This window comes from Mercenaria mercenaria, chromosome 5 (assembly GCF_021730395.1).
Source record: "Mercenaria mercenaria strain notata chromosome 5, MADL_Memer_1, whole genome shotgun sequence".
Classification (NCBI taxonomy): domain Eukaryota; kingdom Metazoa; phylum Mollusca; class Bivalvia; order Venerida; family Veneridae; genus Mercenaria; species Mercenaria mercenaria.
In genome coordinates this window covers 11,586,864-11,603,364 of record NC_069365.1, presented here as the reverse complement: position 1 = coordinate 11,603,364, position 16,501 = coordinate 11,586,864, and the positions used below count along the sequence as shown (strand labels likewise).

At 36.6% G+C, this 16,501-nt stretch overlaps 1 protein-coding gene across 2 annotated transcripts in view; it reads right to left on the bottom strand.

The window, feature by feature from the left end:
- LOC123556454 (OTU domain-containing protein 4-like) overlaps nt 1-16,501 on the bottom strand; it is a 104,349-nt gene that overhangs the window by 23,952 nt on the left and 63,896 nt on the right. For both annotated transcript variants that reach the window (XM_053542675.1, XM_053542674.1), the window contains exon 11: nt 4,186-4,280. In XM_053542675.1, the coding sequence (XP_053398650.1) occupies nt 4,186-4,280 (95 nt within the window). The remainder of the gene's footprint in view (nt 1-4,185; nt 4,281-16,501) is intronic.

The following is a 16,501-nucleotide window of genomic DNA, read 5'->3' as shown; positions in this document are numbered from 1 at the left end:
TCACTAGTTCTGCACCCTTCTGATATAATTACTTTGCATCTGGGCCCAAAACAAAGATTTGATTTAATGACAAATCACTCTTTGGGATATATTATTTCTTAAGTAAACTAGAAAATGCTTTTGTAAAAATGCGCATGTCTCCCCCCAATGCAAAGTCCTATAGGCAAGAAGTCAATAGGGGTCAGGAGCGAAAGTCAAAGAAACACTGATGGTTGGCTGCAATAGGGATCATCTACTTTGCATGTCCAATCATCCTGCTAAATTTCAACACTCTTGGCCTAGTGGTTCTCAAGTCACTGTTCAGGCTTCTGTGACCTTGACCTTTGATCAAGTGACCTCAAAATAAATAGGGGTCATCTACTCTGCATGTCCAATCATCCTATTAAGTTTCAACATTGTAGGTCAAGTGGTTCTCAAGTTATTTCCAAAAAATGATTTTACATGAACAGGCCACTGTGACCTTGACCTTTAATAGACTGACCCCAAAATCAATATGGGTCATCTACCCTGCATTTTCAATCATCCTATGAAGTTTCAACATTCTGGGTCAAGTGGTTCTCAAGTTATTGATCGGAACTGGTTATCAATATTCCGGCCCCTGTGACCTTGACCTTTAACTGAGTGACCCCAAAAACAATAGGGGTCATTTACTCTGCATGAACAATCATCCTATGAAGTTTCAACATTCTGGGTCGAGAGGTTCTCAAGTTATTGACTGGAAATGGTTTATATGTTCAGGCCCCTGTGGCCTTGACCTTTAACAGAGTGACCCTAAAATCGTTAGGGGTCATCTACTCTGAATGACCAATCATCCTATGAAGTTTCATCATTCTGGATCAAGTGGTTCTCAAGTTACTGACCGGAAATGGTTTTCAATGTTCAGGCCCCTGTGACCTTGACCTTTCACAGAGTGACCCCGAAATCGTTAAGGGTCATCTACTTTGCATGTACAATCATCCTATGAAGTTTCAACATTCTGGGTCAAGTGGTTCTCTAGTTATTGATCGGAAATGGTTTTCAATGTTCAGGCCCCTGTGACCTTGACCTTTGACAGAGTGACCCCAAAATCAATAGGGGTCATCTACTGTTCATGACCAATCATCCTATGAAGTTTCAACATTCTTGGTCAAGTGGTTCTCAAGTTACTGACCGGAAATGGTTTTCAATGTTCAGGCCCCTGTGACCTTGACCTTTAATGGAGTGACCCCAAAATCGATAGGAGTCATCTACTTTGCATGTACAATCATCCTATCAAGTTTCAACATCCTGGGTCAAGTGGTTCTCTAGTTATTGATCGGAAATGGTTTTCCATGTTCAGGCCCCTGTGACCTTGACCTTTGACAGGGTGACCCCAAAATCAATAGGGGTCATCTACTCTTCATGACCAATCATCCTATGAAGTTTCAACATTCTGGGTCAAGTGGTTCTCAAGTTACTGACCGGAAATGGTTTTCAATGTTCGGGCCCCTGTGACCTTGACCTTTAATGGAGTGACCCCAAAATCGATAGGGGTCTACTACTTTGCATGTACAATCATTCTATGAAGTTTCAACATTCTGGGTCAAGTGGTTCTCTAGTTATTGATCGGAAATGGTTTTCCATGTTCAGGCCCCTGTGACCTTGACCTTTGATGGAGTGACCCCAAAATCAATAGGGGGCATCTACTCTTTATGACCAATCATCCTACGAAGTTTCAACATTCTGGGTCAAGTGGTTCTCTAGTTATTGATCGGAAATGGTTTTCAATGTTCGGGCCCCTGTGACCTTGACCTTTGTCGGAGTGACCCCAAAAACAATAGGGGTCGTCTACTTCAGCAGCCCTACAACCCTATGAAGTTTGAAGGTTCTAGGTCAAATGGTTCTCCAGTTATTGCTCGGAAATGAAGTGTGACGTACGGACGGACAGGGCAAAAACAATAATTACACAAAAATGTATCCCTTTTTTCCTAAGAGATGTAGCTTCTATTCAATGCATAGTTTTCATGATCATGAACCAATCTGAAAAAGAATCTCTAAAAACATTTTAATAACCTAGCAAAGGGAGACGAGTAAAGCCGGGTAATCAAGGATAACTTAATTGAACTATATACAAGTCTTTAAATATGTTCAAACTGCATGCTTCACAAAGTTTAAAATGAAACATCATATCATCATTGTATAAACACATCTTCTTTTCAATAACATTTGATAAAGTAGACAAACTTTTGTGCATTAACACATTTCAACTGCAAAAAATTCTGCTGCATGAATACTTCTGTTATTGCCATACAGACTCTAAAAAGGAAAATGTAGTTGCATATAATGGCAAATACAATTAGTCCTCAGTTTTTTTGCTCCGTAGAGCTTATATAATTTTCCTTTTTTCTTTCAAATTGCGATTTTTTTTACTAAAATCACATGATAGATCTATGCCTGACATGTAGGTAGCATTTTCAAAATGAAATAACAACATTACAAAATTTTTCATGGAAACTTAGATCATACACCACCACTACAATTTGGGGTCTCATTTTTTAGTTTATTTTGCAGTTTGTGTGTTTGACTGAATATATTTTTATTGCATCAAACATGACCCCACTTTTTCTCAGATTTTTATTCAGCACTGACGATATTCTTCAAGAAAATGTAAGTTGCAGACATTTAAAATGGGTCCTGATGTGTGCTGCGGCCACTGTTTGTTTGTTTTGGGTTTAACGATGTTTTTAACAGTATTTCAGTTATGTAAGGGCAGGCAGTTAACTAACCAGTGTTCCTGGATTCTGTACCAGTACAAACCTGGTCTTTGAAAGTAACTGCCTACTTCCCTATATGAATCAGAGCTGGAGGACAAATGATTTCAGACACATCTTTTATCAATTAGGTCACGGAGAATATACCCCTCGCCCGGGGCTCAAACTCATGACCCTGAGATCCATAGATCTGCGCTCTCCCTATTGAGCGAGGCGGGCAGGCTACTGCGGCTGTTGGAAATATGTCTATTTTATATAGAATAAAGAAGAACAGCTATTTAGTGTGTTGTAACCTTATATAAATTATTTTCACTTGACAAGAATTAATATTCGTGAAATTGTAAAAATGGTATCCTGCTTGAATTAGAATGATACTAATGGTGAACATTTACGCGAGGATTAATTTTCACGAGATATAGGGCCTCACAAATATAGCGAAAATTAAACCCTGGCAAAAATTTCTGCTTTTACAGTATTTTTTTTATTATTTATTAATATTAATTTTAGCTAGCATTGACAGAATGTGTTGTCATACTAAGTGACCAATATCAACACTAAGTCTTGAAAGTTTAATGCTGCAATTATTGTAATAAACAAGTGCCTTTTTACATTGTCTCATTATGGGGAACATTTGTGCCATGTAATATTAATATCCCTTGATGGCAACTTATGTGGTAATAAATAATGTGACAGTTATGCTAAATCTGGTTGCATTGAGTGAGATGCCAAAGTCTGAGGAGGGCCCCCACATTTAAAAGTAGGTATTTCTGGTGTTGAACCCTCACTGAAGGGCAAGAAATGCATTAAAAGAATTCAATACCCACTGTGCCGTTTAGCCTTTAATTTATGACAAGAATACATTTTACATCCAGCTGTTTTAGGAGTTTGAACAGTAACTTCAAACAAATTTAAATGAACAATATCATCTGCCAGGAAATGGAAACTTGGGAGTCAGTTTGTTTTATTTTCTGGTCCTTTGTCATCATTCGATGACATTCGATTTCTGTGTGATGGAATTCCACTTGAGTCATTGCTAGGGGGCATGAAGAGTGTTGCACTTTACATAACCATATGTGAGCAGACTCAGTCAAACCAAGTCCTACCATTTTGCTTGGTTGCATTCTATGCTTCCAAGGGATCTTCTTACAGATTTTATTAACTATCACAACAGGAATCTGCAAGTACTGTGTGTGGTGGCAGAAAAATGTCTCCCCATACTTGAATTCAGTGTTGCTATATTTTCTTGTCTTTTGGGATCATGGAGTTCATTCAACTTTGTAGAATTTCACTTAAGCCAGTGCAAGGGGCATACTGGGTGTTGCACTCTTCATTACCTCTCATGAACAGACTCAATCAAATTGAGTTTACTATCATTTTGCTTGGTTGTATTTTATGCTTTCTTCTTTCTGATATTATTAAAGTGTTCTGGGTAAATGACAAGAAAATTTGAACATACTTCTCTCCAAGTTCATGTATGAATACAACAGCAGTGTTATCTTCAGCACTTATTTCCTGTATGTGTCCATGGTAATGTTCACCTTCTAAAATGACCTGAAATAGGAAATTCAAAGTTAAATGTCATGTTCACTTTGCAATATCAGAAGTAGGGGAAAACTTCATTCACCTTCTAATGTGACTTGTAATAGGTAATGACTGACATATAATATAATATTCACCTTTCAGATCTGTAATATAAATATATGTAAAAAAAAATTGTATTTCATAACGACCTGTAATAGATAATTCCCATTCACATTTCAATGTGACCTGCAAAAGATAATTTCATGTAAAATAATGTTCCCCTTCCAATAACACCTGTAACAGATAACTCCATATAAAACAATGTCCCAGTTTCAACACAACTGGTAACAGGTAATTCCATGTAAAGCAGGATTCAACAGAGTATTTCCTATGAATCAATTTTCACTTTCCACTGTCATGTAATATTGAAAACTGCCTACCCTCCTCATATGATCTAAAACAGATTAATTAAATGTAAAGTGATGTACATCTTCGAGTTAAATCTGTTATACAAAAGTTATGATAAATGTTCTTCCAGTTAAAAATGAAGTAAGAAATGTATACCTTTAATATTTTCTGCAACAGAAATTTTAACGTTAAGTAACTTCTATTTAAGTAAACTAAGTCACAGTATTTAGAAAATTACATACTTGGATAGTTCAGAGGACATTTCTACCATCAAAAATTTGCATTTTCTGCAGTGAAATTAATATTTATGCACCATTAGCACCATCAGATGATCTTGATAGTTTAAAATTTAAAATCACTTTTAAAGTCACTTCACAGGTAATTAAAGAAACTATCAAAGTAAGTTTTTGCATATTTTCAATAAAATTCAGTATCTCTATTATAACTTCATGCAAATTACACCAACAGGGGTATGTGCTTCACCAATTAAGGTATTCACATGCAAACCAATTATGATATGATAGAGATGATGATCCATTTATCAGGCGTTCTCTTATTAAGTTTCCAGCTATGTGAAATTAAATTTCTTCATGAGCAATCATGGCTCCACACTGGGAGAATTTTTTCACAATACTCAGTGAAGCTCATCTCGCATTAATAGATTTCATGTACTTGCAATAAACAGGCAAAAAATCTATGCTGCCTGAAAGATATGCATAAAAAGCTCTGCATGCATGACACCTTTTATTAGTATATTAATGATAAAGACTGACAGAGCTTGTTATCTAATGTTTCATTTTATTCAAATATTATTTATTTCCCTACATAGTTGAAATACTGTATATGAACCCTTAAAACACTTTCTTCTGAATACAAACTTGAAGAGAAGCAATACATACTGGGAATCAAACAAATGTAAAGCACTGTAACAACATTGGATTATCCTATTCAAAGCAACATCATTTTTCTTTGTAATACTCTTTGCATAGTTTACTCTTCTTTAAAGTCTATACTTTATCTGTGTCACCTTTAAATGGACAATAAAAGCTGCTAATGAACAAGCAAATTCGATGAATTGGTATCCCCCGCCGAAAGGGTTTGTGGTGAGGAATGGCAAAAAGATATATCCAGCAAAAAGTTAAGGATGTTAATAAGAAGCAAATAATTTCATTAGTCAAAATCAATTTAACAGAAAACACATGTTTAATTAAAGAGTACATAATAAATGTATGATACTTTGATCCTGACTAAAGAATTTATTTTGAATGGGATATGCTTACTGTAATAAGGTTAGCTTTTAAAATTAAATGCAGTTAATTGAAATGTGAGCTTGAAGTTTAACTGGAATGAAATATTGTCTTTGAGTGGTTTGGCACCAGGTGTTGCTGTTTTACATGTACATTTGAACTTAAAAGATCAGATGTCCTTAAGAGAACACAGGTAAGATATCTTGAACATGGCTGAGGGCAAGGTTTGTGCAGTCACAACTTAACATGTTGAAGGTTTGAACATTTAAAAAAAAAAAAAAAGGAATGGAAATATATATTTTTTTAGAGGGTGGGGGTGCAGGGGAACGGGAGAGGAAACAAAATTTCACATGTTGATTATAAATATTGATTGAAAATTAAAAATGAAAAAAAAAAAAAAAGGTAAAAGGGTGAAGTTGGAGTGGGAGGGGTGGATGATCAGTGGTGGGCATGACTGGGTGGAGAAGTGAGGTGGGGGAATGGTACAACTTGAAAGGTTTGAAAAAAAAACTAAAATAAGAAATGAAAAAAAAAAAAAAAAATTGGGAGGGGGGGGGGGGGGGGGGGGGGGGGGGGGGGGGGGTGTGTGACCAAGGCAAGTGGGTGACCAGGTGTGGGTGCGCAACTTCACATGTTTATAATAAATGTTCACAGAAAAGAATGAAAGAAATTTAATGAAATTCTGCCAAATGGTAAGTTTGTTATGTACAAATATGTTGATTTTTAGACAATTAAAGGGCAATAACTCCGAAGTTACAAAAAGAAATCCCTCCAAAATTGTCTGTGCACAACCACATTATAGTGCTCTAAATTCTGTTAAAGTTTCATAGTTCTAGGTCAAATATATCAAAAGTTATGATGCAGAAATTGGCATATCTATAGATCTATAGTACCCTAAACTTCTAAGGGCCATAACTCTGGTGTTTTTTGGGCAATCTGTCTGAAACTTGATGGGCCCCATAACCTCATAGTGGTGAACATGTATATGAAGTTTGTTTGAAAAAAATCTAAAGTAAGTAATGATTTTTTTTTTTTTTTTGGGGGGGGGGGGGGGGGGGGGGGGGGGGGGGTGTGTGTGATCAAGGTAAGGGGGTGACCAGGTGTGGGTACACAACTTCACATGTTTACAATAAATGTTCATGGAAAAGAATGAAAGAAATTTAATGAAATTCTACCAAATGGTAAGTTTGTTATGTACAAATATGTGGATTTTTATACAATTAAAGGGCAATAACTCTCAATTTACAAATAAATCCAAATGAAATTGTGTGTACACAACCAGATTATGGTGATCTAAATTCTGTTTAAGTTTCATAGTTCTAGGTCAAATATATCAAAAGTTATGATGCAGAAATTGCCATATTTATAGTACCCTATATAGTTAACACTAGAAACTTCTAAGGGCCATAACTCTGGTGTTACTTGGGCAATCTGACTGAAACTTGACGGGCCACAAGAACTCATTGTGGTGAACATGTATATGAAGTTTTAAATAAATATTCCCGACCATTTCCTAGATATGGCTCCGGACGGACGGACGGACGGAAAGACGGAAGGACGGACGGAAAGAAGGACGGACGGACAGACAACGCCAAAACTATATCCCTCCGACTTTCGTCGGGGGATAATAAAACACCAATCATCAATAACACTTAAGATGTTTCAGTATACATTTATAAGATTGAATTTTAAAAACAGAAGGACTTCAAAGTGTCTGTCTGGTTGTTTATCCTTTTTTTTCAAAGAAAGATGTAAGCTTATAATAAAAAGATTACTAAGTAAACAAGGTTATATACAATACTGGATAAATTTGGACAAGTACCTATTCCCAAAAAGATTTTTGACTCACCTACTAACTTTCTATTTCTTTCAATGGGTACTTGTCCAAAAATGTCGTCAAATTTTCATAACAATGTTAACAAGAGCTGTCCGTAAGACAGTGCGCTCCACTATTTGGCGATTTGACAGTAAAATAAATTTATGTCTCAATAAGAGACCTCTACTTTAAAAGGAAGATACAAGAAGTCATTATCTTATATTGTACTAAAGTTATATCCAGAAAGCAAAGATTGCCAAAAAACTTTAAGTATGAAAGGGGCATAATTCTATCAACAAGAGCTGTCGGAGGACAGCAACGCTCGACTATTTAACAGCCTTGTCGCTTGAATGAATAAGAAAGTCGAAAAAGGGGCATAATTTAGTAAAAAAGTAAAATAGGGTTATGGAACCTGCATAGTGCTTATCAGCTCATGACAGTGAACTAGTGTGTGAAGTTTCAATCCTTTCCCATTAGTGGATACTGAGATACCAGCTTACATCCAAAAACTTAACCAAAAATTTCTATGTTGAAAAAGGGGCATAATTTTGTAAAAAAGCAAAATACAGTTATGGGACCTGCTTTGTGCATGTCAGATCATGACAGTGAACAAGTGTGTGAAGTATCAATCCATTCCCATTAGTGAGTACTGAGATACCAGCTTACATACAAAACCTTAACCAAAAAATTCTAAGTCGAAAAAGGGGCATAATTTTGTAAACTAGAAATGTGTCCATGGGACACAGATGCCCCCACTACATGACATTAGTCAGGGGCCAGAACTCCTACAATACTGAATGAATCCAGATGCGAAACCCCAGGTGCACAACTACACATGCTGACCAACATTCCTGTAAACTTTGGTGATTCTAGGTCAAATACTTTTGGGGCTATGCGCGACACAACATTAAAATGACAAATTTTTTACTAAGTCAGGGGCCATAACTCCTAAATGACTGGATGAATCCGGACGCAAAACCCCAGGTGCACAACTACACATGCTGACCAACATGCCTGTAAAGTTTTGTGACTCTAGGTCATATACTTTTGGAGCTAGGCACGACACAACATTAAAATGACCAATTTTTACAAAGTCAGGGGCCATAACTTCTACAAGACTACATGAATCCGGACGTGAAACCCCAGGTGCACAACTACACATGCTGACCAACATTCCTGTAAACTTTGGTGATTCTAGGTCAAATACTTTTGGAGCTATGCGCGACACAACATTAAAATAACCAATTTTTTACTAAGTCAGGGGCCATAACTCCTACATGTCTGGATGAATCCGGAAGCGAAAAACCCCAGGTGCACAACTACACATGCTGACCAACATGCCTGTAAAGTTTTGTGACTCTAGGTCATATACTTTTGGAGCTAGGCACGACACAACATTAAAATGACCAATTTTTACAAAGTCAGGGGCCATAACTTCTACAATACTGCATGAATCCGGACGTGAAACCCCAGGTGCACAACTACACATGCTGACCAACATTCCTGTAAACTTTGGTGATTCTAGGTCAAATACTTTTGGAGCTATGCGCGACACAACATTAAAATAACCAATTTTTTACTAAGTCAGGGGCCATAACTCCTACATGTCTGGATGAATCCGGACGCGAAACCCCAGGTGCACAACTACACATGCTGACCAACATGCCTGTAAAGTTTTGTGACTCTAGGTCATATACTTTTGGAGCTAGGCACGACACAACATTAAAATGACCAATTTTTACAAAGTCCGGGGCCATAACTTCTACACGACTGAATGAATCCGGACGCGAAACCCCAGGTGCACAACTACACATGCTGACCAACATTCCTGTAAAGTTTTGTGACTCTACGTCAAATACTTTCAGAGCTACGCGCGACACAACATTTTCGGAAGGACGGACGGACGGAAGGACGGACGGACAAGAGCAAATCTATATGCCCCCCCCCAAAGTGGGGGCATAAAAAGCAAAATAGAGTTATGGAACCTGTGCAATGTAAGTCAGTTTATCACAGTAAATAAGTGTGTGAAGTTTCAATCCATTCCCACAAGTGGTTACTGAGATACCAGCTTACATACAAAACCTTAACCAAAAATTTCTAAGTCAAAAAAGGGGCATAATTTTGTAAAAAGGCAAAACAGAGTTATGGAACCTGTGCAATGTAAGTCAGTTTATCACAGTGAATAAGTGTGTGAAGTTTCAATCCATTCCCACAAGTGGTTGCTGAGATACCAGCTTACATACAAAAACTTAACCAAATCGGGACGCGGACGCCGACGCGGACGCCGACGCATGGGCGAGTCCAATAGCTCTACTATTCTATGAATAGTCGAGCTAAAAATACAATTAAAGTTATGGGGATTGTAACCACACATGCAGATGATTATAAAGAAATATTTTTAATTTCAAGTCATTATCTTTTAAAGTACCAAAGATATGTCTATAAACAAAGATTTTGAAAAAAATTAACATGAAAATAATTCCAAGTATAACAATTTGGTGACCTTGACCTTGGGTATAATGGGCCCAGCCCCTGCACATACTTAGTATGCTGGACAATGTTTATGTGAAGTAACAGTAAGATACAAGCAATAATAACAAAGATATGACAGAAAAACAAAGGTTGCCGAAAAAAATTTCACGTTAATAACAACTTGGTGACCTTGACTTTATGTATAATTAGTCCAGCCCCTGCACATACTTTGTTTTTATGCTGGGCAATGTTTATGTGAAGTTACAGTAAGATATAAGCAATAGTAACAAAGATATGACAGAAATGCAAAGGATTCCGAAAAACTTTAACCTTAGAAATAACCTAAGTATAACACCTTGGTGACCTTGACCTTGGGTATAATGGGCCCAGCCACTGCACATACTTTGTTTGCATGCTGAACAATGTTAATATGAAGTTACAGTAAGATATAAGCAATAGTAACAAAGAAAAACAAAGGTTGCCGAAAAACTTTAACCAAGGAAGCTCATGCCGACGCCAGGGCGAGTAGAATAGCACCCCTATTCTCCGAAAAGTGGAGCTAAAAATCATATATAAATTAAATTCCTCTTTCTGACACAACCACTTACCTTCACAAATTCTGTAATATTTCATAAACCATACAAAAACCTTAAAATGCAAATTCATTTTTCTAACACAATGAGTAAATACCACCAGCACTTACATTTCAAAATCACAGATAGCAAGACATCCACAGATGAAACTGCTTCTGTCCACAAAGAAAAAAAAATAGGACAGATAAAATTCAATCTAGTCAGAAATTAATGTTACATACTTTTTTGCTAAGTTTTTATGTTTGCCATTTTGATCAATTAATTTATGTGTCGCTATAGAAATGTAAATGTGGTACATTTTGAATACTGTCTCACCAACCATACAGTGATAAGCTGAACTGCTTTTGAAATCATGATAATTTTACATGAATATCTACTTTGCCAGGTATCATGACCGAAATTTCTAATGTTACGGTACCTGAGATTTATGAAAAGGAAATCACATTTGTAATGATTCTGAAATAAGGGTGGAGTTACTTTTGTATAATCAATGATTTTATTACCTACTTATTTAAATTTTCGAACTTCTCCACCTTGCATAAAACTGGAGCTGTCACAAGAGTGCAGACACGTCGCGAGGCCTCTGATATTGGGGCGCCGTGAGACATTGATGGGGTGGGTATGGTACGGGTGTCCCCTCCCAGGTTATGGGTTTTTTTGCAAAATGCAATATAAATGACACATTTCCTTGCATTTAGATACCATATATTGAATTATATCAAGATGGGTTTTTTTTTTATTTGTGCCAATTTTATCAAGGAGCTCTTATTTAAGCATTGCTTGAAATAATTGTGAAAGTCACTGAAATTTCAAAACGTTTCATTGTATTGCATACTCAGTAGACATTCCTATCATATATAAAACAGTGCAACTGTATCATTGTGTTGAAAAAGCTTATAACATATTTCATGAGCTTTATGCTTCAAGCATCAACCATTGTCAGAAAATACTGAACCAACGAAACATTCATACAAGAGGGTCATGATGACCCTGGATCGCTCACCTGAGGTAATATAAGATACATGTTGCAAATGTCAAACTGATGCTAAAATATTAAGAAAGTAGGTCAGTAGGTCATATTCATGGTCACTGAAAGTCTGTTTTAAAATCGGTGTTCAAAACTGTTCATGTCACCTAAATTTCAAGGCTGTATCTTAAACAAGGGGGTCATGATGGCCCTATATCACTGACCTGAGTACCATTGCTCTTAATGATAAGATCAAGTTTTGACATAGATATCAAAGGCATACACATTAAATATCATCAGGATAAATATTTTCTTGTAACAGTCCCTTTTAACCTATGGGTCACATACTAGTCAGGGCCAATCTCCATACCAAGTTTGAGGGTCATTTTAAGGCTCAAATGCTGCATTTTTGTACTAGCATGACCTTACCCTGGAAGACATAAATAACATTTAAAACCAATCTCATTAGATGCTGCCGAGGTATATTCATTTACATAAAATAATGGGAGGGAATTTGTCATAAATTCAGTCAAAAGTTATCTACCCTTATTGTCAGAGTCCATAAAAATCTCATAATTAAGGTGGAATGCGCCTAATTTGAAGTTATTGGATTTCATTTCGAAATGTTGATTAATATGAAATTCAGCAAATTAATTCCTCATAGACTGCGTATTTTACTTTTTGATATTTCTGTAACTTTTTTCTCTGCAAACTTTCAAAAACGACCATTTACGTCCATTTCTGATGGACCGCGATTTCACGTCCTTCAGACGATTTTTGTAAATTGTTCTGTTCATTCAACAAATACTTTCATTTGAAAATGTCTTTAAAATGGTGTATAATTTATGGAGATCATTTTAACGTAAAAGTCGATATTTACGTTAAAGTGACGTCAGAGCGACAAATATGACGTTGAGTTTTGAAGTTTGCTTTAATCTTGTCTCATGTAAAATCCAAACAATAGAATTTTAAAAAAAACTAACATGATGATGAAAATTTTATTTTCTATCGATTTATGGAATAAAATTATGAGGTCACTGAATTCATTTTCGCGTAAAAATACATTACACTACCCCTACCCCCAAATCCCAACATAGCTTAATTTACATGTTTTTCTGATATATCTCTTTTCAAATCTTAGTATTTTACACTCTCATTCATCAGAGGCTCACCACAGACGTGAAACGAATCTTGGTAAGTGAGAAAGAGGGTTTCTTTTCAAAAGAGGTCTTTTTAACTTTAAAACTGGCGACCGGTGTGAAATGGTTTCAATGCAGATTTTATACATATGCCAATGCGACAACTTTGCGTAAAATACTGATCATGTTATTTTTTTTAAATCGCTTTAAATATATTTCTTTACAATAATGATTATTTTTGCATCTTTTTCTTATTCAAAATACTAATAAACAAGTTTTCCGTTGTAATACACAGCTAAAATGAGAAATTTATGCAATTGAGTTTTCACATTTCAAATATACCTAGAGATGCTTTTGAGAAAAGCGCATGTCTCCCACAACTGCCCCTATGAAAAATGTTAGTTTCTCTAGATGTTTTAGACGAGTGGATCCAATTAGATGGTCTGGATGAGTGGATCCAATCAGTAATTCAAGGGCCATAAATCAAAAGTGCCTGGGCGGATTTGGCTAGTTATCGAATTTGGGTAAGGTCTTATGGTCAAACACATTTTGTTCAAGTTTGGTGAAGATCGGATGAGAAATGTTCGACTTAGAGAGCGGACAAGAGTAAACAGACGGATTGTTTCGGTAATTCAAGGGCCGTAACTCTAAAATGCCTGGACTGATTTGGCTAGTATCGAACTTGGCCGAGGTCTCATGGTCAAACACATTTTGTTCAAGTTTGGTGAAGATCGGATGAGAAATGTTCGACTTAGAGTGCGGACAAGCTTTGTGACAGACACACACACAGACTGGAGTAAATCAATATGTCTCCCACACCACTGTGTGGTGGGAGACATAATTATTGTAAAATATCATAGTTCAATATTATACAAGTTCAAATATTTCAAAGTTTGTAAAAAGGTTGATTTTTCGATAATTCAAGGGCCGTAACTCCAAAATGCCTGGACCGGTTTGGCTAGTTATTGAACTTGGCCAAGGTCTCATGGTCAAACACAAATTGTTCAAGTTTGGTGAAGATCCGCTGAGAAATGTTTGATTAAGAGTGCGGACATGAGTAAAAAGGCCAATTTTTCGATAATTCAAGGGCCGTAACTCCAAAATACCTAGACCGATTTGGCTAGTTATCAAACTTGGCCAAGGTCTCATGGTCAAACACATTTTGTTTAAGTTTGGTGAAGATTGAATGAGAAATATTCGAATTAGAGTGCGGACAAGTGTAAAAAGACCGATTTTTGGTAATTCAAGGGCCATAACTCCAAGACGCCTGGACCGATTTGGCTAGTTATCGAACTTGGCCGAGGTCTTATGGTCAAACACATTTTGTTCAAGTTTGGTGAAAATCGGATGAGAAATGTTTGACTTAGAGTGCGGACAAGCTTTGTGACAGACACACACACAGACTGGAGTAAATCAATATGTCTCCCACACCACTGTGTGGTGGGAGACATAATTATTGTAAAATATCATAGTTCAATATTATACAAGTTCAAATATTTCAAAGTTTGTTATTTCAGACGTATGACCATTGACTTAGCTGACCCGCCATGGGGGTAAAGGTTGTTTGGATCTTGTTTTTCTTTTTATTATTCCTAACACTCCCTAAGCATGCTTGCAAGCACGCACCATAAGATTAGTTGCCATGGGCTTGCCCGGTAAATTACCTGTTCAAATGGAAGGCTCAAACCTTTGACCTTGAGTTGTGACCTTGACCTTGAGCCAACAAGGCTGACTTATGGGTTCTGCACATCGTCTTGATGAGGTGATCATTTGACCCAAGTTTCATGAAAATCCTTCAAGGGGTTTAGGAGATATAAAGCGGACACGAAAGTGTTACGGACAGACGGAAGGACACCATTCCTATAACCCCCCACCATTTGTGGCTGGGGACTAATAAAAAGGTTGAGATAATTCAAATATTTTAAAGTTTGTTATTTCAGACGTATGACCATTGACTTAGCTGACCCGCCATGGGGGTAAAGGTTGTTTGGATCTTGTTTTTCTTTTTATTATCCCTAACACTCCCTAAGCATGCTTGCAAGCACGCACCATAAGATTAGTTGCCATGGGCTTGCCCGGTAAATTACCTGTTCTACGCAAATGTTCACATATATTGACGGCAGAATTCTGTTTTAAAGGTCAGAGTTTATTTTTCATTCTTTTGGTATTTTATATGACAGGCGCTATTTGAAATAAATCATAACTTCTATAATTTCTGGAATCATGATGTAAGAGATACTATCCCTAGGTTACATTATACCTGTTAGCGTATCCTTACAAACTTTGGATGAATGTTGAAAATTGTAACATTCTGAATTTTGACACCTAAGACGCTTATTAAAATAAAAAGTGAAACCCTACATATATAAACGTGCCTGTACAAATCCTAATATCAGGTAAATACAAAAGCAGGGGTTGCAAGTTTGAGCCTCTAGTCCTACGTACAAAGTTATGATTCTTGTTATTTATTTATTTGGGTTTTACTGCACACCAACACAGTATAGGTTATATGGCGCCAAACAGGACTACAAGTTTTGGTTTCACATCTCATTTACATCAATATAAAAACATGAGGTATGGAATCAAAATTTGCATACCTGCTGGAATACAGAGTTACAGCAAAACCAAGTGTTAAGACCCTCTAGTCGCCTCTTACGATCATGCAAGGGTAAGGCAGTGGTTCCAATTCTTTTCATACACAGATCGTCCCAGAACCACATGGGACTAAGATTCTTGAGTCGCACATATAGATAATGGCAACATAGAATTAAACATGTTTAACAATCAACCACTGTTGAATTACAGACAGTCTCAGTCACAACCGCTATTTTCTTTCTTTCTTTTACCCCACCCACTGAGCTCAATAGAAGGAGCACAGAATTATGAATCGTAAGTTCGATCCCCGGGTATGGCATGACGACTTGATAGGAGGCACGTGTCAGAAATCATTCGTCCTCCAACTCTGATTTATGTGGTGAAGTTTGAAGTTACTTGTTGAGAATACAGAATCCAGGAACACTGACTAGGTTAACTTCCCGCCATAACATAGAAATCAGCGCTAAACCCAAAACATTTTTTTATATGTATATATTTCGTGGAATATATAAGTTTTAGCAAAATATTTACTCATATTTGTGGTGTTAGACAGGTTTCTACTGTTAGGAAAAAGAACTACATATGGAATATGTTTCTATTACGTGTCTTTGAATACAAGGAGAACCTTCTTTACACACAATATCTGGAGAGCTAAAACCTCTTTGCAAAGGATGGTGTTCCTGTTCTAGCCAATTTACTAAATAAATTAACCTTTTCTGAGCAACAGCCTCCGCATAACAAATATACCTTGTTTCCCGCGGTACTCACAGAGGATGCACTTTATTCGAAATCGGGGTGTCCGACTACTCTCCAAACAATCGAAATATTTCCCAAACGTAAAATTAAGTTAAATAAATTAATAAAGTTTATTCAAGCATAATCATATAAATTACCTTAGGGCTTTTTAAATTTTGTAAAGTTGTATTCTATTTGCTTGCCTCTATGCTATTACATGCATAAAATTTCATTTCGTTCTATGCTCAGATAATACGTCACGGAAATAGCGGCCTGTGA